At 38.8% G+C, this 23,821-nt stretch overlaps 1 protein-coding gene across 3 annotated transcripts in view; it reads right to left on the reverse strand.

Moving 5' to 3' along the window:
* LOC149214773 (DNA primase) overlaps positions 1–23,821 on the reverse strand; it is a 344,533-nt gene that overhangs the window by 34,020 nt on the left and 286,692 nt on the right. For all 3 annotated transcript variants that reach the window (XM_089390964.1, XM_089390963.1, XM_089390965.1), the window contains 3 exons: positions 21,615–21,695; positions 20,867–21,023; positions 7,327–7,434 (listed from right to left, as the gene is read on the reverse strand). In XM_089390964.1, coding sequence (XP_089247090.1) covers positions 7,327–7,434; positions 20,867–21,023; positions 21,615–21,695 — 346 coding nt within the window. The remainder of the gene's footprint in view (positions 1–7,326; positions 7,435–20,866; positions 21,024–21,614; positions 21,696–23,821) is intronic.

Below are 23,821 nucleotides of genomic sequence, written 5' to 3' on the forward strand. Positions count from 1 at the left end.
ATCAAAACCAATGCGCATCCTGAGATACACTATACATGGCAGTGCATAGGAGGAATGGTAGTAGCTCATAAGGTTTCTTCAAACACTCTCATATAGAAGTCCGTCCAAGCTTCTTTGTTGACTAACCAGATTAAATCACTGTGAAAGACTTGTACAAGGATGGTATACAAGAGAAACAATGATTTCTAGAGCTTGATCTCTCCTTGAAAGGAGCATTGAGCCCTTGGCTGGTGACAAAATTATCTAAACATTACTATATCTGAATGGTTGTGTTGTACGTGACAAAGTGATTGGTCAATCTATGCAAAGAAAGAAGGATTGATTGAAGATCGGTGTACCTGAACGTTAATGACCTGTGATTGGGTTTGTTGCACAAGGTTTGAATATATGTTGCTACCGAACTGTTATGATAGAGCTTATATATATTATCAAATTGGTATTCTGGCCAAGCTAAGATTATATCTTTGATATGCTACCATCTAGATGCTAAGAAATTTATGGTGACAGAATTACAACAAGTGAATTTAAATGCAATAACAGGTTCTGGAATTTAAAATTGTGGTCCATCTAGAATATGACAGAAGATATTCAGAACAGTGACAATAAGGGGTAAGAATCAGAATTGCTTAAAACATCTTGGCTCATTCAGATTTGTAGCAGTCAGTTCAAAAGCATCAGAACAGACCTCTCCAAGGCAAGATTCAGAGCAAATCTCTTGGTGTCTTCACATAGTCGGAAGTACATGATTCTGCTAAATCCATTGATTGCTTTGAATTACTGTTGAACGGTTAGAGCATGTGAGAAAGTCTGATAGGGAAAGTTTGTTGATATAGTTGAAGAAAGATGAGGCGCAGACTGATCAAGGACCAACTGAAGTAAGACTTCAGAGGGAGCTATAGAACCTCTGACAGAATAACTTGATGACTCATGTTCACTGATTATAATGACTCTGATGATACCTTGATGACCATGGACCTAAGGTTCTATAGTAGAAAAAGGACAGGTTACAGGTGACTCAATGATTATGTTTCGAAAGGTCACTGAATTAAGAAGGAATTTTATGATCCTCTCGTTTATTAATATTAGAGGGAGTTGACTTTTAAGTCAAGATAGAAATACCTAGCTTTAAAGGTCCGATGAGATGGAGAAGTGACTGGTCTACATATGTATACCTGGTGGGATTGTTGTTGTTCTTACATCCTATCAATTGATCTATGGATGAGCCTCATATATTTGGATAACTGCTCATTGAAATCAATGTGGAAAAAGTCGAAGTCGGGATTAATTCGGCAAGGGTCCAAAAGTTGAAAAACTCGTCAAAGTCTGGAGTTTTTTGAAAAAGTCGGCAAAATTAAAAAAACACAAAATTATTCTTTTTTTTTTAATTTTTTTTAACATCCAGAGTATCCACAACATCAAATAAATGCATTTACACATAAACATGTAAAGAAATCTAATATATAATATGTATATGAAGTCTAATGCTACATCACATATCAAAATAGTGAATCAACTCCTGAATTTTGAGTCCTGTCCGAGTCTCAACTCTCAAGAGTCAAATATCAACAAAAAATATAATAAATGTATATCATGAGTCATCTAAAAGTCATCAAGTAATCAGTCACTGAGATCCTCTTCCCCTTTTAATTTTTGTTTCCGGTAATTGTATTAAGAAATAAGTCATGCATATATTCAGTAGATTGTAATCTGCTTGGGTAATAAGGTGTCAGGTGGTAGGTCCAATGAAAATTAACAGTGAGTATCACAGTAGATGTGAAATTAATGCTTGGTCAATCCAAACTGCTTATTTTATGAGAAAACAGTAGATGTCAGATTATTAACCTAGCCTTGGCATCTATTATTCAAAAACTCTTGGAGGTAAAATCCACTTCTGATACATAACCTTTCCCCACATTTACAGGGAATTCACCACTAAAGAAGATTCCCTTTCAAAACATGCTCTCATTGCAGGAAGGATCTTTGTTGTCACAAGATTTCACAGGTACTTTGTTCCTGTCTGAAAAATGCGTTCTTTTATGAGGCACTGGTTTTGTTTTTTTTGGACAAGTTGTTGCTATTTGATCTTCTTGACCTCCTCTTTGTTGTTTCTTGTGGAAGCATTCAACAACTGTAACAATGTTTTTGATGGTGTGGGGCTCTTTCTAAGGAAGACTGTTGTATGCCTATCCTTTTGGTACTTTTGTAATCTTTTGAAGGGGCAGTGGCTTTTAGAGTCTGGATCACTGAAAGCCTGGAGGCTTAGCCAATGTATACTTTGCTTTCTAACTAGAAATATGAAGTATAAAGATTTGTTTTTCCTTGGAAAACGAAAACATATCTTAACCTCAAAACTAACAGATTACAAATGAGACTGCTATGCTCGCAAGAAGTATGACAAACAATACAATGCAATAACTTGAAAATGCATGGATGAAAGCTTCAATTTACAGTTTTTTCACCTTTGCGGCCTCTTTATCTACGGCCTAGGAAGGGAGGAAGACTTTTTGGGTCGACTCTCGATTAAATGGGGAGTATAACGAAAAAATTGCGACTTTTTCCTTTATGAAAAAGTCGCCAAAAAGTCAGGGGATTAAATCGTTTAGTTCAAAAAATCGCGTTTTTAGGATTAAATCGGGATTTTTTGCAGACTTTTTCCACACTGATTGAAATACTTCTGTGATTTTATTATTTGTTGAGATCTAAGACTTTGTGACTGTTTGATATCTCTTGGTTCGGTTAGAATGGAATCACCGTTGAGGCTGAATGTTCTTGGCAGCAAGTTTAACTTATGAAGACAGAAAACTCATCCATGAGCCATTTGGATATAATACATTGGAGAGCCTCCAAGCTTTATCACTATTGATGAAATGATCAGATATTTGACATCCTTTCATAGCCTCTTAGAAAGAAGCTAACAGTATGAACACATCTAAGTGTTGTATCTCTTAAGGTCCACCTTTATGTCTTCAAAGAAGATGGATCTCATGATGAGCAGGCTGCCAAATGGACACTTTGCACTTTGGAAAGACAAGCTTAGGCTTGTGATCTCCCTAAGCAAGAAGGAGTAAGATCAGTTAAATATTTTCTTCATTTCAAAGTAGAGGATTACTAAGTGCAGATAAGATCTCTAATCAATATGATTATAAAAAGGTTGTGTATGCTGTTGGATGGAGATGATTCAATCAGCAATATCATCTCCTAGATCTAGTCTTGATTTTCAGACAACAGCCTGACTCTATCCCCTATATGAAGGGATCTTTGATTAAGAATGAGCTCTGGGAGTTCCTAGAGGCTTCGGGTACTCGTTGAGCTATGTGCAACCATAGGGTGAGTGGTTCACCTTCCCCTATAGGTGTGTGGTGTACAGGGTGAGTGGTTTACCTTCCCCTATGACGGATGACATGTGTGTAGGTTGAGTGGTTCACCTTCCCCTACGATTGATAACACGTGTAGGGTGAGTGGTTCACCTTCCCCTACTGCTGTTGACATATGCATAGGATGAGTGGTTCACCATCTCCTATGGCATATGAGTAGGATGAGTGGTTCACATTCTCCTGCGCATACCCCAGTGAGATGCATTCAGGCATTTGCGTATGGACATGTCAGTGGGACGTGGTTCACCCTTTCCTCACATGTAGGATGCTCATTCCCTACAATTGATGGTCGACATGTCGGGGGCACGTGGTTCATCCTTTCCCCACGAGTAGGACACTTCCTACAAATGATTGATTGGCATGCATGTAGGACGTGGTTCATCCTTTCCCTACTCTCAGTGGTTTGCATGCGTGTAGGATGTGGTTCATCCTTTCCTACGTATGGTTGTGATGTATGTTTGTAGGATGTGGTTTCTCCTTTCCCTACGTGTGCTTATGAACAAGATGTGATATATTCTTTCCCTGTTGGTGTTCCTGCATCATCCTACCCATGTTGTTTGGGACACATGGGAAGTACCTCTCATCTGGGCAATGAGTTGGGAAAAATGGATAGGGACCATAGCACTACTGATGGACACATCGTGTACTGCTGTACTCCCTATGTCTAGGATGCATGGTGTTCAACAACTTGATCACCTGGGATCAAGTCCTATTGGGGTTCAACCTCTAGCTATGAGGATTGACTTTTCTTAGTGGAGAGTGGCAAGGTCTTGCGACTCACTCTCGTTCAATTCTTCTTCATTATCTATACCAGTGTTCAGCAGAGTAGAATAGAGATGAGTTTTAGAGATGGTTCATGACGAGTCACAACAAGATGGCATGATGATCGATGATGATGGATGGATTGGCAAGTGGAATTCTCCATAGTTGAGAGGGAGTGTTAAAATTGGCAACTAGGGCCAAATTCCACTTTGGACAACTCCTTTTGGGAAGATAATCATAGCACTGAATTCCTCTTTTCGAGAGGACCAAAATCGACCTAAAGATCATCAAATTTGGATAAGGAGAAGTGAGTTTTTGAATTATGTTCTTTCAAGCAAATTATCAAGGTCGGCTTCACCCTTATGTCAGCTCATCAAGCCCAATGGTCACGTTCCTTGACCCCCACCGAATTGTATATATTGAGGTGCCTCCTCCCTCATTTCACACACACATAAAAAGGTTTGGATATATGTCTGAGGCAGCCGAGTACTTGAAGAAGGTCGAAGGAGGCTTTGTTTTTAGGTTATCTTCTGTACTAGGGCCGAGATTCTCCAAGAAGGTCAGCCTCGGGTCTGGGCAAGTTTTGTGTGGGCAAACTTATCTTTGCAGGTCCGAGTTCTGGAACAGAATGGCAGGCCGAGTTGGTATAATTATATCTGGGCTCCTCTGTGGTTAAAATAAGGGAGAAAACCTCTCCTTATGATGCCACATTTATGATTCATTATCAGAGGTAGAGCCGCTGTCTGTATACCCTATTGGAAGGAGGCCATGAAGCTTAAAACGATGATAGACCGGCCCTAAGGTTAGTTCCTTGCAAGCCGCAGTGATGAGGAGGTGTCTTGGTACAGTCAGAAGGGATAACAGAGATCTATGGCAAGCCGCAATCATGAAGAAATGTCTTGGTACTGTCAGGAGGGACAACAGAGATCTATGACCAGCCCTAATCAGCAGCATATGTCCAGTTGATGCTAAATTGTAGTATTGAGTGATCAAGTTAATTGTTGTAGCATTAAATCCTCAATTTGGCAAGTCAGATTTGACTTTGATCCACTGTACTCCATCTCTCTCTCTCTCTGCTGAATTTTGATATTTGATAATAAGGAGAGTTGAGAAAGGGTTTTCTCCATCTTGGGGTTTTTCCCTGGCTTGAGCCAATTTCTGTGTTCTCTTGTCTTGGCCTGTCTTCTATGTTCTTTTGCTAATATTGAAATTGATAAATGGGCTAATGATCTAATGATGTATCTAACCTAACCAAAGAACATTTTATCTAAATTTAACACCTGCTCTATTTGGTTCTCGTCTTTTCAAAAGTTTAGCAGAACCATATCTGTATCTGGATCCAGATCTAGGTAACCTAGGAAAATATCCCTTACCACTGCTCTTTTATTCCTTATTATTGCTCAGTTGCCTTCTTTCCTAGGATTTTGAGTTTTCGAACTTCCATTTTCAATTTGGCTTGGTCTTCTCGGATAAAATCTTTATCTATGAATATACCCAATCCTTTTAATTATGAAACATTGCTTAAAACATTTACTATCTTTTCTGCCCAGATCATTCAACTATTCCTTGTCGGCTGCATAGGCCCACCGTGATTTTCGACTGCTTGCGATAAACTTGAGTCAGATTAGACAGTTTAATTTCTCTAGAAATATATCCACATCTTTCCTGATGTGTCGTCCTCGTCAACAATCTGCTCCTGTTTGATACTATTCCGTGCTATAGAAATAAACTTTCAAACTGCACCTGAAGTACTTTAGACAGGCCCTAAGTCTAGTAAGAAGTGCCACTGTGTATTTTCTTATTGAGCACAAGATTCAACCATTTTATAAAGCTTACCGTCATTATCTTAATGAAAATAAATTGTTTCCTCTTGCTATTTTAAAGTTGAATCATGGCGCCTGTTTCTACACATTTTCAATTAACCATTACCTCCTCTAAAGCAGACATTTCAGGTCGCAAATGTGTGAAGTGAGAGAGGAAGAAAAATAAAGTACTGCATCATATGACAAAAATAATCCTGAGTTCTACAATATAATGTAGGTAACGCCTTGTAATCGCATACAATGAAATCAGTTTACTCAGTTTCTATACATTTATAATTCATGAATTGGAGAAGGATTCCCCTTTTTCTGGAATATCTATGCTCCTGAAAGAGATTCAAGATGTGAACAACCGATCTCTGACACTAGAAGCCACAATTTGAAAACTTTTACCATAAAATATTAGACTCCACACTAATATTACGCTATACTAAAAAGCAAAAAGAAATTATAACCAGTTCCCCAATTATCCTTAAAAAGAGAGTATGGCCTATAGTCACACCATGTATCGTCAATTTGAAAAATCATTTCATCAGCAACATCTTTATAAAAAATTTGCCTGAGAAACTACTGTGCAGATCAAAGGAAATGCTATAAATTGTAAAACCAAATCAATCTAATCTGGAAAATACATCAACCCCTGATTTTGAGAATTACCTTATGTATGGCAAAAACTGGGTAACTGATTTAGCACAAAAATGCCTAATTTAAGTGGAAGGGAGAATCCACAACCTCACTTCAACACTGGCCAAGGCTCTTCTATCATTATGGTTTAAGATAGTGTTACATGGATGCATTCAGGTGTGGTCTAGGCGTGGGTGCAGGTACAAGTACAGGTGCGGTAATGGTGAAAACAGTTTAAAGTATGGGTGCAGCAGTGTGCCAACTTTCCTGTGTAAATGGAGAAGTCATAAGAATGGGACACTGCAGGTATGGTGTGATTAATGAGAGGACATAAGAACCAGTGCAACTATGGTTTAAAACGAGATGGAACTTTAACATTTAAATATAACTATGATTGTAATGTTTTAGATAGAAACATGTTCAAACCACCTCCATCATAAGATAGCCATTAATAAATTGACAGACAAAACTAATTTTGTAATATCCTTTCCATTAATTGTCCAAAAAGTTTAGAATCCTATCTTGGAACCAAGACTAAATAATAAAGGATATTCAAGGGTAGTGGTTTCTTTCCACGGTAGCAAATGACCCCATCATTTGGTTAAACAAATAAAACTCATGAAAAAATACAAATAACTTCAAAATATAGAATTACACCACCGCACTGAAATGAAACTGTAACAGAAAATAAACACATAGTGTGTTCCATTTTCCATGCAAGGATGGATTGAGAATCAATAACTCACCATGATTGCTCTTATGCTGCCTGCCAATGATTTCACAAAACCGATTTCCAGAGATATTGTATACTATCACACCATGTTCTGAAAACCAATACCAGCTTCGAATATGCCCTGTTAATGAAAAAGTAATGCTTTATATGTAAGCCCTAAAGTAAAATAATAAGGCCTCCATGAACAACTCAAATAAACACATCTATCCAACGAAAGAAAGCAATTAATGGTATATATGTCAGTGTAGGATATGAATACATTGTGTTGTCTGATATTAGGAGATTTAGTTTAACCTCCAATTGTCCTAAATACCATATCCTTTTCAAATTACATCCAAACAAAATCACAAATATTTTCAATCCTAGATTTGTATTCTTCTAATTTCATGTCATATATTATGGGAATAAAATGGATCTGGAGTCATGGCATCTTTTATGCTAGCTCCATTCACCCCGTAAGCCTATTGAATCAACCAATATGGGCATCTGGGCACTCAATTAGTATCCCATTGTTGACTGCTCAAGGTTCCAAGCCAACATACCTTTCATTTAGCATCCCTCGTATCCTTCCACTATATACCACTTGGATCTTTGATGTGAAAATTGGATAAAATGATATCCATCCACTTTGATAACACTGGATCTTCAATGTGCACAGTCAGTAAAGTGACACCCTTGACATGGTCAAAATCCTCTTTAATGGTGTACATAATGTAGCTGCTAGGCTGGGGCATATGGAGGAACACCCAACCATAAAGGAGGCAAGGTCCACTTGAAATTATGAATTGAGGCTTTGCATTATTACTGGAGAGGTCGACCCCTAAAAGATAGGCCTACTTAAAATTAATTTTTATCATCGAAGAGGTAGGCCCTTACGTTAAAGATAACCCAACATAAAAATAGATGTATAAGGATTATTTCGAAGGAGGATAGGTCATTTGTAATGGAGCATTGTGTTGAGGAGAGAGCAGATGCGCTAGGATTTTAGAGATTCAACAAACACAGGAATGTGCCTTGGGAGTTGTGCCCTCCAAACGACAGCACCCTCTTGGTATTTTAGATATCATTTATGGTGGACATTTCAACCCTGAGTTCCCACACAGAGAAGCACGCTAAATAGGGTTTGTCTATGGTGGGAGCCTTTAAATAATGAGATTTTCATTTGCCAAAGAAATGTGAAGAAGAGATAAAGGACATCGTTAAAGATCTAGCTGGAGTAAAGAAGTTTCAAGGCACTTTTTTTGTATTTTCATGGGTCAATAAAGCTACTATATCAAACTGGAGTGATGATCTTTGAAGGACAATTCTGGTCCAATAATAAGACAATTAGGTTGAGGTGTAACTCTCATTATTTCTTGTTATCATTGTTCGTTATATACAATTGCTGCTGTCATTTCTGCACATTATTCTGGAGCACATATTCTCACTTCAATAGTTGACTTTTTCCAATAAGAAAATAATATTTTATAAGTTAATAAAAGATAGTTTACACTAAGGATATGTGAAGAGAGGCCTCAACCCATAAAAGTCACCATGGCAGGCGTACAAGACAAACACTAGCTTTTGGGCAAAAAGAAACTCTTGAAAGGCTTACACTTCTTCATCGATAAAGATTGAACCAAAAAACAGCAAGAGAGAAGGGATGAAGTGGAGAAAATTAGAACAGCAAGAAATGAAAGGAAAAGGGCATGGTTGTACAATACTAAAGCCGTTATTGCAGTGTTTGGGCCTCTGGGCAAAACAGGGCAGCAAGCTGGCATTAAAGAAAAAACAGAGATTCGATAATAGGGACAAAAACAACAAGAGCAGAATGGACGAAAAGGGGAGAAGACTCAAATTTGACTCTTATTTGTCAAACTGCGTAGCAGTCAAATCCTACCCAGGTCTACCTAAGTTTAGTTTGTTGGAATTGTAGAGGTTACCCTTGGAGGAGGGGACCTAGGTTAGGGCCTATTGCGGAAGGTAGAGACATAATTTGTCTCATGGAAACTCATGAGCATGATGGTTGCAAAACTCCTGTGTTTGACGGTTATTTGAAGTTGGCAGTTTGGAACAAGGTAGCAGAAAATGGCAAAGGGTATGGGGGAATACTAGTTTTAGTGAAAGAAAAAGAAGGTTGTCACATTCAGTTAATTAAAGAAGATGCAAATAAACAATATTTGTGGTTGTAAATATTAGAGAATGAGAATCACATAAGAATTGCAGCATGTTATTTTGCCACTCAAGTCTCAAAAACTTACAAAAATAAGGGGCTTGACAGCAACGATCCGTATGCAGCTTTAAAACAAAACATATTGCCGTGTACTCTCAACAAGGAGAAGTTCTTTAGTGGGAGATTTCAATGCTAGAACAGCAAATAATCAAGCTAACATTCTTTGTTGCAAAGAGGATAACAATCATATTTGGCTCACTGAAGAGGAGAATCCCCAATGGGTGAGGTGTTCAGAAGATGACAAATTTAGCAATCATTTTGGAGAGGAGTTGCTTACACTGTGTGGAGCTTTCAACTTAATTATTTGCAATGGTCTAGATAGATGGAAAAGGTCTGGGAACTTCACTTGCAACATGTACAACGGGGCAAGTGTCGTTGACTATGTGATGTGTTCACAAAGCTTGATAGAAAAGATAGACGAAGTTAATATTGGGGAGCATATTTGGGATTAAAATCAGATCATAACCCAATTTATATAAGGTTATCATGGTTAGAAGAAAGGCAGCATAGGAGGAAAACCCAATGCTCTTGACAATCACTATCAAGGGGCAAAATTCTTCTAACACAAGAAAAATGTACTATCTTCAAGACAATGTCAGAGAGATTAATTTAGAAGGAGAAAACTGGTTTCAAAAGCTCCAACAGTCATGAGTTAACAAATATAATTCAAAGTGCACTTGAGAAGTACAAAAGAGCAAAAAATAGGAAATCAGAATCAAATTTTTTTCCTGTAAATGCTTGGTTTGATGAGGAATGCAAAATGGCAAGGAGAACCTTGAAAAACGCAGGAAAGGAGAAGATGAATGTAAAGTTATATAAGCAGATACTAAAAAAGAAAGAAGATGAGTTCATGCCAACAAGGAGAGAAGAGTTAATATATTTAAGCAAGAATAATCCAAAGCTTTTTTGGCAAGAACTGCAACCAAGGAAGAAGCAAATTGAAAATAATATTACAGCCAATCAATGGTTTTAATATGCACGACAACTCTATGAGAGAGAACTTGAGGCGGATCCCCCCCAGGATCAACACAACTTCAAAGCTCTTCACGTTACAATAGGTGGAGAATGGAATTAAGAAGCTGAAAACAGGAAAGGCGAAGGACTTGGTTGAACTTCAAGCAAAGTATCTAAAATGGGGAATGAACGCTCTTTGCACTGCACATCATGGAAATATTCAACAACATCATTTAGCGAGGATTCCCAAGAGGCTGGACAACTAGCCTAGCAATACCCCTTTTTAAAAGTGGAGACATTAATAATCCATCCAACTATAGAACAATTATGGTCAATCCTTTGTTTGCAAATCTTTTCGGCAGCATGGTAGAAAACAGAATTAGTAAGTGGGCAGAAGTAAAAGAAAAGAGGGCAAGAGGACAAGCAGGTTTTAGGCCGAAGAATTCTACAGTGGATCATGGTATCACGTTGAGACACATTGTTGAAAAGGTTTGGGAGGACAAAGAAAAAGTATTTTGCTACTTTGTTGACTTCAAAAAAGCATTTGACACAGTCCCTAGAGATAAGTTGTGGAGTAGAATAGAAGAACTTGAAATTCATGTGTATTATAGAGTTGTTGTCCATAGACTTTATGAAGAAGTGAAAGTCAAATTTAGAACTCAGCAGGTATTTCAGAAAGCTTTATAAGTGACATTGGAGTCAAGCATTGTTGCCCTTTATCACCTACAATTTTTGGTTTATATATTGATGAATTGGAAGAGCGGCTAAATCTGCAAGGTGGAGATGGTGTTCGGTTGGGGGAGTTTGTGATAAAGCTTCTTTTATATGCTGATGATATTGTATTGATTTCTAAATTGGCCCATGGATTTCAAATGCACTTATATGCCCTTGAGAATTTTTGTAGAGCAGTGGGGATGCAAGTCAGTACTAGCAAAACCAAATAATGATTTTCTCTAATAAAAGGAAGCAGAGCCAGCATACTTTCTTCTTTGAAGACAACCTTCTTGAAGAGGTAAATGAGTACAAGTACCTTGGGATTGATTTCAACAACAAACTCAATTGTGAGGACTACAGAAAGAAGAGAATTTTAGGAGGGTGGAAAGCATTATATGCTCTTCAAAACAGATGTAGAGAGGCAGAGTTATGGGATTAGAAAACGGTTAAAGTGCTTTTTGGACTCCTAGCTTGTGCAATTATGCTATATGGGTGTGAATTGTGAAAATTCTATCACTGCAACAACTGATTTATTTTACCTACTTATTTCCCGATAAGTTATTTACGAAAATCCTTCAGTAAACATTAAAATAAATTCTACTACAGATATCACATCATAATACAAAAACAAACACATGCACAAGAATTAACACATCGACACAAATATTTTGGACAATCAGTTCCTGAAAAAACCCAATGTGGAAAAACCGATGCAGCAAGGGAGGATTTTATTATTCAACAATTCTTTAGTACAACTGGGTGCCAAACTGGCTTACCCAACAGAGAGAAAATTCCTTAGCACTTCCCACAGTCTCAGCGTCAGTCTGCCTGACCTCTACGTAGCTCCCAGACCCTCTGCGTCAACCCCTGCCTCTCTGCGTCAACGTTGGGCCTCTCTGTGTCACCCACGCAAGCCCTCCAGTGACTGCGCAATCTGCAGCCTCTGCGTCTACCTCTCTAGCCTCTACGATGTTCCCCTGGTGTTGTTCCCGACTCTGCTCCGTACTTGCTACCTCCTGATGCTCTCCAGACCACTACTTCGAATTTCTCAGCTAACCCCGCACCAGCAATCGAACTGACTGGTCTCCCTCAGTATGTTATCCAACTAACCCTCAAGCCTCTTCTTATACTTTTCCTGTTGATCTTTCAACGGCCGAGATTAAATCTCTAATCAACGGCTAAGATTAGATTTGGATTGATCCATGACTTTTGGAACCTTCTAACCTAGTTTTATATTAATACCCATTAATATTTTATTTTTCCTAAGTTTAGACTTAGGAACTCCATTAAAAATATTAATTATTTTAATATCTCACAAACCGGTTTGAATCTGCCCAAACCATTTCTAGGTCTTGGAGATCTCATGTGCTTTAGCCTCTCCACCAATTTTCATGGCTAGAGCACATCCAATGCTACCCCAAATCAACACTCCCTCTTAGCAAGGATTGTGCTCTAGTAATACTCCACACTAAGCATTACTCTGATCATACGACATCGGTACCTGTGCTGATGCTAAGCCTCCCTACCCAACATCCTCTGTACTGCTGCATCTTGTACTGTTGCCCATGGCTCTATCACTGCCACTGCTACATCTGTACTGCAGCTCCCTCTGCATCCGTGCTGCTACTGGTCCATCTTCCCAACACTGCATCTGCACTGCAAACTCCTTCTCATCATGTTGCATCGTGCTACTGCTGACTACTACTACACTGCAACATCATACCCATTTCTGCTACTAAAATGGATTCTTTATCATCCCCATCTTCTCCCTAAAATAATCAAACTTGGTTCTTCCAAGGGCCTTGGTAAGGATGTCTGTCACCTATTCTCCTGTAGGAGTGTAGTTCAACTATACAACTCCTCGTTGGACATAGTCTCTAACAAAGTGACACCAGATATCAATATACTTTGACCGATCGTGAAACACTGGATTCTCAGAGAGATTGATGCAACTCTGATTATCACACAAGATCCTTGTCGCCTCCATCCTTCTTCTGAATAGGTTCACAAGCAGTTTTCTAAGCCATATGGCCTCGCACAAAGCTGTGCTTGCGGCTATATATTCTGCCTCAGCTGAGCTCAGAGCCACAAATTTCTGTTTCCTACTGCACTAGGAGGTCATTCCTGATCCAATGTTGAAACAGTACCCAGAGGTACTTTTCCGATCCACTGAACTTCCTACCCAATCTGCATCAGTAAACCCACTCAATCTAATATCCTTACCCCTGGTGTACAAGAGTCCATAATCGACTGTTCCCTGTAAATATCTGAGAACATGTTTGGCTTCCCAGTGCGCTCTCTTCGGCTCAACCATGAACTGACTGAGAGTGTTGACAGCATAGCAAATGTCTGGCTTGGTATTGACCAAATACATCAGGGACCCCATGAGCTGCCTGTATAAGGTGGGATCAACATCTTTGTCTTTTGATGCATCAATCTTCTTCCAGTTGGTTATCATTGGAATAGCCATGGCTATGTTGCAAGAAACGTGGTATAGAGGCCAGTTTCCGTACGGAAACGGGTACAAAACGCGGAAACGCGTTTGGTACGGCCGTGAAACGCGTTTCCGGCAGTACTGCCACGTTTCCCAAAACGGAAACGTGGCCAGTACGGCCGGAAATGCGTTTCAGGGCCGTACGACCCACGTTTCCTCATTAACTTGTGTTTTTTTTATTTTTTTTTTTAATTTACTTTTAGGGTATGTTAGTGACTTCTTGTTGCTTCTAGATGCATGTCTAAAGTTATAGAAGTGAATTTTTTCCCTAGTGTTGATATGCAATTCATCAGGAAGTTTGAGGGATATGCAGTTCATGGTAATGTTAAATTCTTAAAGTAAAAGTGATATTCTCTTTTATTTTTCATTTTCATCCTTTTACTTGAATTTTTAACATTACCATGAAATGACTCAGAATGTTTGAGAGTGGTTTCGCCCTCATTGGATTTCATATGGAGAAAGTAGAATTTTAGATCTCACTCAAAATCCAGCAGACTTATTTATTTTTCAGGATTTCAGAATTGGAGGGATTGCAATGTTTCCATTGGATTTTATCATGTACTAGGGTATGGAACTTGTATTTAATCAAGAGAACCAAGCCCTTTATGCAGGGGAAACTCCCAATAATCAAGATCATGTAGGCTACTAGGGTATGAAACATGTATTTAATCAAGAGCACTAAGGTCGTTCGACTATGTAGGAGGAGACTCCCAATACAACAATGGTCCTTCTAAAGAATGGGATGTGGATGCAGAAAATCCTGATTTGGATCTCTCTCTTGCAGCCTTATAGTCTTTATTGTACTTGCAACCTCATATATTAATATAAATAAAGGCTGATTTTGAGATTTGGATATATAATAAAGGTTGCTTTTGGATATTCCGATATTTTTATTTTCATTATGTGATCATTCATGAGTAAATGTGATGTAAATTAAATCTTAATGTTTAAGTGTAATAAATTATAATGTATCATTTATGCTTTATGATTGCACATGTATATATATTTAAATATTTTCAATATATATATATATATATATATATATATATATATATATATATATATATATAGATAGATAGATAGATATATATATATATATATATATATTCGCGTTTCCCCGTTTCCAAAATTTGGGGAGGTCAAGTTTCGTATCGCTTCCCGTTTCGGAAACTCGTACCCGTTTCCCCGTTTCGTGCAACTTAGAGCCATGGGTCTACAATCCTCCATCATGAATCTCTTCAGGATTTCTGTAGCATATCCCTTGCCCAAGGAAGATCTCCCCCTTTTGCTGCCAAACTTCCAACCCCAAGAAATAATGCATTCGTCCCAAATCCTTCATGTCAAACTCTATGGCTAGATTCTTCTTGCAGTCCCCTATGAGCCTAGATGATCCTGTCAGGAAGAGATCATCCACATATAATACTAAGATTAGAGGCTCATTCTCTACAACCAGATAGTAGAGATTTGGATCTACGTCACTCTTGACAAATCCCATTTTCTGCAAGTAGCCATCGATTCGCCCATACCACGCTCTAGGTGCCTGTTTCAGCCCATACAAGGCTTTCTTCAATCTGCATACATGAGACTTCTTCTCATGTGTCTCAAAGCCCTCTGGTTGTTCAATGTATACCTCTTCTTCTATCACACCATTCAGAAATGCCATTTTGACATCCATCTGATGAATCTCCCACCCCATCTGTGCTGCAAGAGATATCACGGTTCTAATAGATGTATACCTAGCTACTAGGGCGAAGGTTTCTTCGTAGTCAATTCCTTCCTTCTGAGCATACCCCTTAGCCACAAACTTGGCTTTGTATTTCTCAACACTACCGTCTGCAGAGTATTTAATCTTATAGATCCATCTCGAACCTACCATTGATCTGTCTTGTGGCCTTGGCACTACCTCCCAGACATCGTTCACCATTATGAAGTTGTACTCCTCTACCTTCGCAGCCAGCCAAACCTGATCTTGAGCTACCTCCTGAAAACTGGCAGGCTCCCCATCCTGAGCTACTAATGCCTGATATCTATCTGGTTGTTTTCGCTCCCTCTTATTGTTCTTGGCGCACCTATGAAGTCCTTAGCATCTCGTAGAATCTGACGAAGTTCCCTGCTCATTCTTCCTCTACCAGCAAGTGCTTCTATTGGCTCCTCCTCATCCTGTGATTCTTCCTGACCCGAGGAAGAATTCTTTTCTTCCGTTGGTTGAAGAGGTTTGACCAATGGTTCCTCTTTTGACTGCTCCTCAGAAGGCATTTCTCGAGATTTCCTGAAAGCCCTGTCTTCCATGAACTTCACATATTGTCGAACTACTACCTTCCTGCTCCCTGGAAAATAGATTTTATATACCTTAGTGTTCTCGCTATATCCCATTAGATATCCTTTCTCTGCAGTTTGATCCATATTCATCCTCTTTTCCTCGGTTATGCAACAATATGCTAAGCTACCAAATATCCTAAAATGACTAACTTCAGGCGTCTTCCCTATGAAGACTTGCTCTGGAGTAATCTTGCGCAATGCCCGATGAGTAGTTCTATTTTGGACATAGATTGTTGTGTTGCATGCTTCTACCCACAAGAATTTTGGCATATCCTGATCATACATCATGGCCCTAGTTGCTTCTACAATAGTCCTATTCTTTCTTTCTGCTACTCCATTCTGCTCCAGATTGTACGAAGTTGTCCACTCTCTTTTGATGCCCTCCTTAGCGCAAAAACCAGTGAAGTCCTTATCGACATAGTCTCCACCATTATCTGAGCGTAAAACTTTTATTTTCTTCCTAGTCAGATTCTCCACCAAAGCCTTGAACTCTTTGAATCAACAGAAAACCTCATCCTTGGTTTTCAGAAAATAAATCCATGTTTTCCTTGAGTGGTCATTAAAGAAGGTAAGGAAGTACTCAGCGCCACTAAGAGCTTTAGTGGACATGGGTCCGCAGATATCTGAGTGTATCAATCCTAGTACACTCTTGGCCCTGTTTTTACTTCTAGGAAATGTTGCCTTGGCATACTTTCCTAGAGAACATCTTCTGCATACATCATCTCGTTCTGTACTAAGATCCGGAACTCCTATTACAGTGCTCCTAAGAATTCTCAGTGCCCCATGGTGCAAATGTCCCATTCTTCTGTGCCATAGTTCGTTCAAATCCTTGTCTCCATGCCTACGTATTAGTGCCACTGGTGATTCTAGTTGTAGTCTGTACAACCTGTTACTTTTGATCCCGATCTGCACTTTCTTTTTCCATCTCAGGTGTTTGACATATACTTTCTCCTTGATGAAGAAAACGTCATAGCCTTTGCCTTGAAGTTGAGACACGGAAAGTAATTTCATCCCCAATCCTGGTACAAGCAGCACATCGGTAGCACGGAACCGCTCTCCCGTTTCATGATGAAAGACCATCACAAAGGTAATTATGATTTAAGTGTTCATTTCTTATTTCCGAACTAGTATCTGGTTGGGTTTATGCAAGGCTACCAAGGGGAAGAAATGTGGATGTCTTCCAAGATAACCATGTAAAAGGATGCAAGATCCTTCCGAAAAAGAAAGTATGATGAAGGTCGCATAACATGAAGCAATGCCAGATGTAGAATGATAAATCACTTTCTGATGAGAGGAATGATGACATGACTGACTTGTGGATGAAAGTGATGGATGGTTTGTGCCCTATGAAGAAGTCCCAAAAGATGAAGACTCTGTGACAAAGAAGTTTATGACATCGAAGGAAGGAATTCTTCACGCAGTTCGTTGTCCCATCATCTCCCCCTGAGGAGTTGTTGTAGGTCCCTAATTAAGAGGGAGCCTGGAAAGAAGTTTGTTACTTGGAAGAAACTTGGAAATTCCTAAGCCAAGAGGGAGCTTACGTACATTCCTTCTGTAGGAATGAGTACATTCCTTTATTGGAATAGATATGTCCTCCCTAATTGAGAGGGAGAGATAGACACATCCTCCTGGTCTTCACCTGGGAAGAGAAAGTGGAGGATTGGGTAATCATTTGGCATCTGATACTCCTTGAGGATGAGATAGGGCATCCAAGATAAGAGTAGTCGTAGATGACCGGTATTCTTTGAGGATTGGGGAGTCCAAGATAAAAATAGTCCTGATGGAACACACCTTGAGAACTCGGTGTGGCATGTTTCGAGAGAAATAATGACGAGAGTGTCTATAAATCATTGGTCTCACCAGCATTGAGCTCAGATCTTTTGGAGAGATAGAACTATTAGTGATGGCCTTGCTATGTAACAATGTTGGTTGGTATAGTGCTAAACAAATGGGTTACCAATTTGATTCTTCTTATGAGAAATTCTTTGATTAAGAATGACCAACTACCATTATGAATACCTCCCTAGTTAAGAGGGAGTGTTGAAAAGTGTAACTAGGTTCGGTCTTCATAATGACATGTAATTATTGTTTTATGTAAAGAGATGTAAAGAAGAAAAATAAAATTTATTGTAATGTTTGCATCATGGATTTCATGAACAAGAGATTTTATTTTAGTAAAGGCTCTCAATAATTTTATTTTAGTAAAGGCTCCCATTGAGAACCCTTAGGTATACAGGCATCTAGTCATAAAAGTCTGAAGAGTCAATGTCATGTAATGAAGACGTGTTACACATTGTAAAGAGTCCTACTTGTCTATGTAAAGTCATCCTCCAAGACCTCGTCACTAGCTCTCATCAAGTCGGCCTACAACGAAGGGAGAATTCTAGAAAGGTAAAGTTGGCCTACTCATGAGATCATGTCAGCCTAAAGGGCATGGACAAACAAGCATATATAGCAGTGCTCGACCTCATTTGGAGGAAAGTAATTCGGCGAAGCAAGTCCACTAAGAAGTGCGAGAAACCTACGAAGAAAAGAGCCTCTAGATCATCGAAAGAGGAAGAGAAGATAGAGAAGGAAAGGGTCCTCTTTAGAGGACTGTTTTGGGCCGGATTACCCTCACACGTTCGAGAAAGTGCAGGTTCGATGTTGGCAAGGATAGATCGAAGTTTGCAGTGATCAAGTTTGGAAAAGAACTTCGCTCAAGGAGATTGAATAAGGAAGTGTAAGGAGTCTCCCTCTTAAGGAGACTAATTGAGTTGTGAATATCTTCTAGGGTTTCTATGGAAGGGTTGCAGACCTACAAGAAGAGACCGAGGTTCTGAGGAAAGCCGAGAAGGAGAAGAGGAAGAGTTGCAAGATTCTGAGGAAAACCGATACGGAGAAGAGGAAGAGCTGCGTTGGAGAGGAGGCTAGTGACTTGGTCTTGGGAGGACTCTAGTGTCAAGGGTCTTTGTCATGGTCTTGGTGTTCGTCATTTGAAGATTTATTTGAAGAATTTCGTTTGGGTTTTCCTATCAAAAAGTGAGAAGTTTTGGCCCTGGATGACAAGCCTATATACTGTGTTTCTTGTCTCTTTATTGTTCATGATATGGTAATTGTCTTGATGAAAAAGAACACAATAATAACAACAAGAAAGAGAAGATCATAATCAAGTAGCAAAAATCTATCACAAGTCATTACCACAAGTAGAGAAATCACCTAACTATTGATGCCCTAGATTTCTCAACATTAGTCTTATTTGAGATTGGTTGGGATTTCAAGTGGGGATCCTCCCTTAGCCTTTCAAGAGCAAGTTTTGGCCTAAATAGCAAGGGTTTGGGCTGAGATGATTATGGGTCTTTACCCTGTGTGTGCCAACCCAAGCAAGATGTGCGGCCCTTTGCAACTCTACTAATTGGATCATTAACATTGACCTCATTGCTATTTGATTCACTTTGAATCCTTTTCCCTAGTTGGATTTGGCATTGATCTTAATATCCTTCCATCACTTATTATAAAAGCCCTAAAAACTCCAACCATCATTTTACTAAGGGTGTTTTGAACATCACCTTGTACTTCATTGTTGAGTCTTCGTAATCCTAGTCGGGATATTCCGTTGAGTAAGAGCCTCAGAGGAGAGCCTAAAGTGAAAAGAGTATGATGTTGAGCTAACAATGATGACCTTTCTAGAGGTTTCCCTTCATATTGTACCTTGTGGATTAGGGCTTTCATTATTATAAAATTTGGGTGATAACACAAGGGAAACTATTTTGTCATTGCGCTTTGTTTGACACTTACCCTATGTTAGATCATGCCTTGCACACCTCTTAACATAGGGCATCTATCTTCTAGGATTTACTTCCTGCTTGCATCCTCCATCCATGTGGTCCAAAGCCCTAGCTTCAACTTGGGAACAAGGATCTCCATCAATGATGCAATAAAAAAGATTGCAAGCTATGTAATCATGCCTCAAATGTGTCGAGTGTGCCCAAAAGGAATCTCATGGTCATATGTTCCTCTGACGAATCCTTCGTCAAGCCAACCCTCACTCCTTCAACACCCTTGTTCTTCCCTGGATGATACTGAACAAGATAAAGAAGCTGCATGGCCTCCAAATTTCAACCCACAACTTGTAACCACCATTGAACTCCAAGGACCTTCCATTGTGATTGGTGAGAGAGGAAAGCTTAAGAAAATGAGAAATGACCCTAAATTTCTAGGAGGTAACATGTTCTCCCTAAGGTAATCTTCCAACTCATCCATGTACGTCCCTAATACAATGGAGGAAAAGGTGCATCCTTGCTTCACCCCAATAGTACTCCTAATAAAATTTGAAAGTCCTTGAGATGTGTGAAATTGACCAATAACTATGTCATGGAGCCTCCCAATAGCAATAATAACAACAATGACGTCCCACTTTTAATGTGCTTCATTTACCTATGGCGTCCTACTATTAATGAAAATTCACTCAGTTATATTTCTAATATGATAAATGGTATTTTGTATATTTCATGGAAATTTTTGCATAGACATTTTTCACATATAAATTTTTTCTCTGTTTTATACTTGCATATTCACCATATCATGTCCAAAATTATCCAGAAGAATTTTGCTTGATTACAAAAGGCCCAAAGATTAGTCATTTGCTTAGAAAATTAACCAGAAATGTGATTTCTATTGCCCAATGCATAAATGAAATGTGGAGACAGCATCATAATGAAATGATATCTAGGTCTACAAGTAATATAGGATTCATGGAAGGAGAGTTCTATAGATACTTCCCCACAACATAGGGCTAAAAAAAGATACAGAAAAATGAATTTCATATGCACAGGGGAAAATATAATATTTCTGGTTCACAATATAAAGCAATTCCTATACCTGGAACATTTCCTACAGAAGCAACAGATTCCACAAAAGCATCAAGAGCTGGAAAAGGGGATTTCCCTGTTGTGCAAGAGCTTATAGTTCTTTTTGGATGCTTGACATGATCCACTGCAATTCCAATATCTGTAATACCTCCTCTATTTCCAGCAGCCTAGATGACAAAGAAATATATGAGTCAGCCCCAAGAACATGACACAAAGACAATTCCATTACTGATTTGAATTCGCAAATTAAATGACTTCAAAGAGGACTCTATTCTGATTAATATCACTTCTAAAGCAAATCCTTACAAATGAGTTCATTAATGAAGTCATTTCAAATTACAATGAGCTTCATGAGACCTCATCCTGATCTCTTTCTAATGCTCCATAGTGGAAAATCCTAATTGTTGCAACATTGTGTGTTGGTTATGCCATACCATCCACAGTGATGCTAAACATACTGAAACAGCACTCTTTAGTTGCAGTGTCTCATGTTAGACCTATTTTTACCTTGGAACAATATGAAGAACAAGCAAGACAGATGAAGTTTTCCTACCAAAATAGTGTTAAAACTGTTATTGTCCATCCATTTATGTAAATACCAAAGCCTTCAACTTCAGAAAAATTAAGAGAAGCAGAATAAGATAGGTTTGGCTGTGACAAATATAAAGGATTAAAAGAACAGACATAGAAAGAAAAACGAGGTCAGTCTAGACGACAAGTAGTAGTCATAGCAAGAAAAAATATTCAATCCAGCTTACCTCAGTATCAAAAGTTAGCAACCTCTCACAATTGGAATCAATCCTACATATAAGTGATTCCATGAAGATCTGGTATTCACTCTGCAAACAAAATAAATTTCATCGAAATAAGCTCGAATAGCAACTTAAGTGATGCCACATTTTACTAATCATAGTTCTCAGCTTGCATTCTTAATTCAAGCTGTACACACCAATGCATTTGCAATTCAGGAGACTTGAACAAGGATTCAACCTATTTCACAAAAGGGAAGATACTTTGACACACAGCATATTACTTACAGTTAGATGTCTACAAGCTATTATTTTGTAGAACACCATATAAATTGATAGGGAAAAAATCAGAAGATCCAGAAAGGAACAAAACAAGAAGAAAGTACCAGTTGCCTGATAATGAATTCAATTGTTAGCAAGCTTGAGAAAGTAAAACTTCAGGGGCAACAGAAGGCAATGCTCTCAACAATTGTGGACCAAATTTTGAAAGCACTAAAAAAGAAAAGTGATACAAAGCAATACTATCAATCAAGTATGCAGGTTAAACTAACTGTACAGAAAGCAAATTGTGTAAGGTGTTACCCAGTGTGACATATGAGCATGATTCTCAGCACTTTGCTAGATGTCCTAGATATTCACAAGTGTTCCAGATGGCTGATTGATGTTATCCAGGGGCGTATTATGGAAGCACGCACTTTTCCTAGCATTGCCCTTGTTGAATTTTGTAGCTATGGTTGGTCTTCATAATTTATATTTTAGCCCTTGCAATATATAATGAAAATGTAAGACATGTTCTTCATGTCATTTTATTTGATTATCCTTTGAAAAGATTAATGTAGACATGTTCTTCATGTTGGTTTAAAAAGAGAAATTTTTTATTTTTTTATTTTATATTTTTTAATTCAAACTTGTGAAGTCAAGTCAGCCCCAGTTGAGAGTCACCCATTCGGACAATCAGAACACTATATATAAGGCACTCGGCCACCTCCACAAGGCACCATTCGATCTCTCACACAACAAGATATATTCTGGGCATCCAAGCAAAGAAGAAGGACGAAGTAGGACGAATTCATCTCTAGCATTTATCTCTCTTTGACTTCGCATGTGTGACTTTCTGGGCATATTCTAGGCAGCAGGTTGAACTTCTGGGAAGCAGTATTTGGCAACAAGGCCGAAATTCTGGGCAGAATATTCGGGGCAGTAGAGCAAAGTTTCTAGGCAGATTTTGGAAGGCCGAATTTCGGCCTAGGCAGATTAGAGAGGGCCGAGGTTGTTGGGCAGAAGATTGACTTGACAAGAGGGCTGATTGACCAAGTCTGACCATTGCATTGTAAGTCAATTTGACCAACATATTGACTAGCAAAATTAGGTGTATCTCTTGTTGAACTGAAGAATTTCTCTAAGAGAAAGGTTGTTGGGGTTTTTCCCCCAAGTGGGTTTTCCCAAGGTAAATCTTGTATTCTCTTTGTGCACTGTGATCTCTATCATTCTTGCACATTTATGGTTAAATTTCTGAAGTGTAGTTGCTTAATGATAAATCAAAACTGCTAAAAGAAAATCTACATCATTAGAAGTAATTATCAATATTTCAGAAATTAGTGCTTATATCTATTGCACTTGAAAATGTTGATTTTTGGTAACATCGAATGTGCTCTAGCCTTGAAATTTGGTGGAGAGGCTAAGGCACATGAGATCTCCAAGACCCAGAATCATTTGGAGAAATTCCACCCAGATGAGGAGTTATTAAAATAATTAATATTTTTAATGGGTTCCTAAGTCTAAACTTAAGAAAATAAAAATATTAATGGGTATTAATAAAGATAAGGGTGAGAAGCTTCTAAGAGACGAGGATCAAGTTTGTTTTAATCTTAGTCGTTAATTAGAGACATAATCTCGTCCATTGATTCATCAACAAGAAAAGTATAAGAGAAGACTTGAGGATCATTTGGAGCTACACCCACAGATACTCAGTGTCTCAAGGAAAATCGATTCTCGAGAGAAGGAGATCGATTTCAGAGGGAGAGTTGCAGGGTGGAGGAAAAGCAGGGCATCAGTAGCAGTCAATGACTAAGGAGGAGGTGACGCAAGGACATTGAGAGGCAGGGCAGAGGGAGACGTAGTCCAAGGAAGGCGTAGCCCTCACACAGGCTGACGCAGAGGGACGCAGAGCCACACTAAGCCACACAGACTGACACAGAGGTGACGCAGAAGTGGGA

This window comes from Pinus tabuliformis, chromosome 1_1 (assembly GCF_031772625.1).
Source record: "Pinus tabuliformis cultivar Carrire ecotype Pingquan chromosome 1_1, CPIR1, whole genome shotgun sequence".
In the NCBI taxonomy this organism is placed as follows: domain Eukaryota; kingdom Viridiplantae; phylum Streptophyta; class Pinopsida; order Pinales; family Pinaceae; genus Pinus; species Pinus tabuliformis.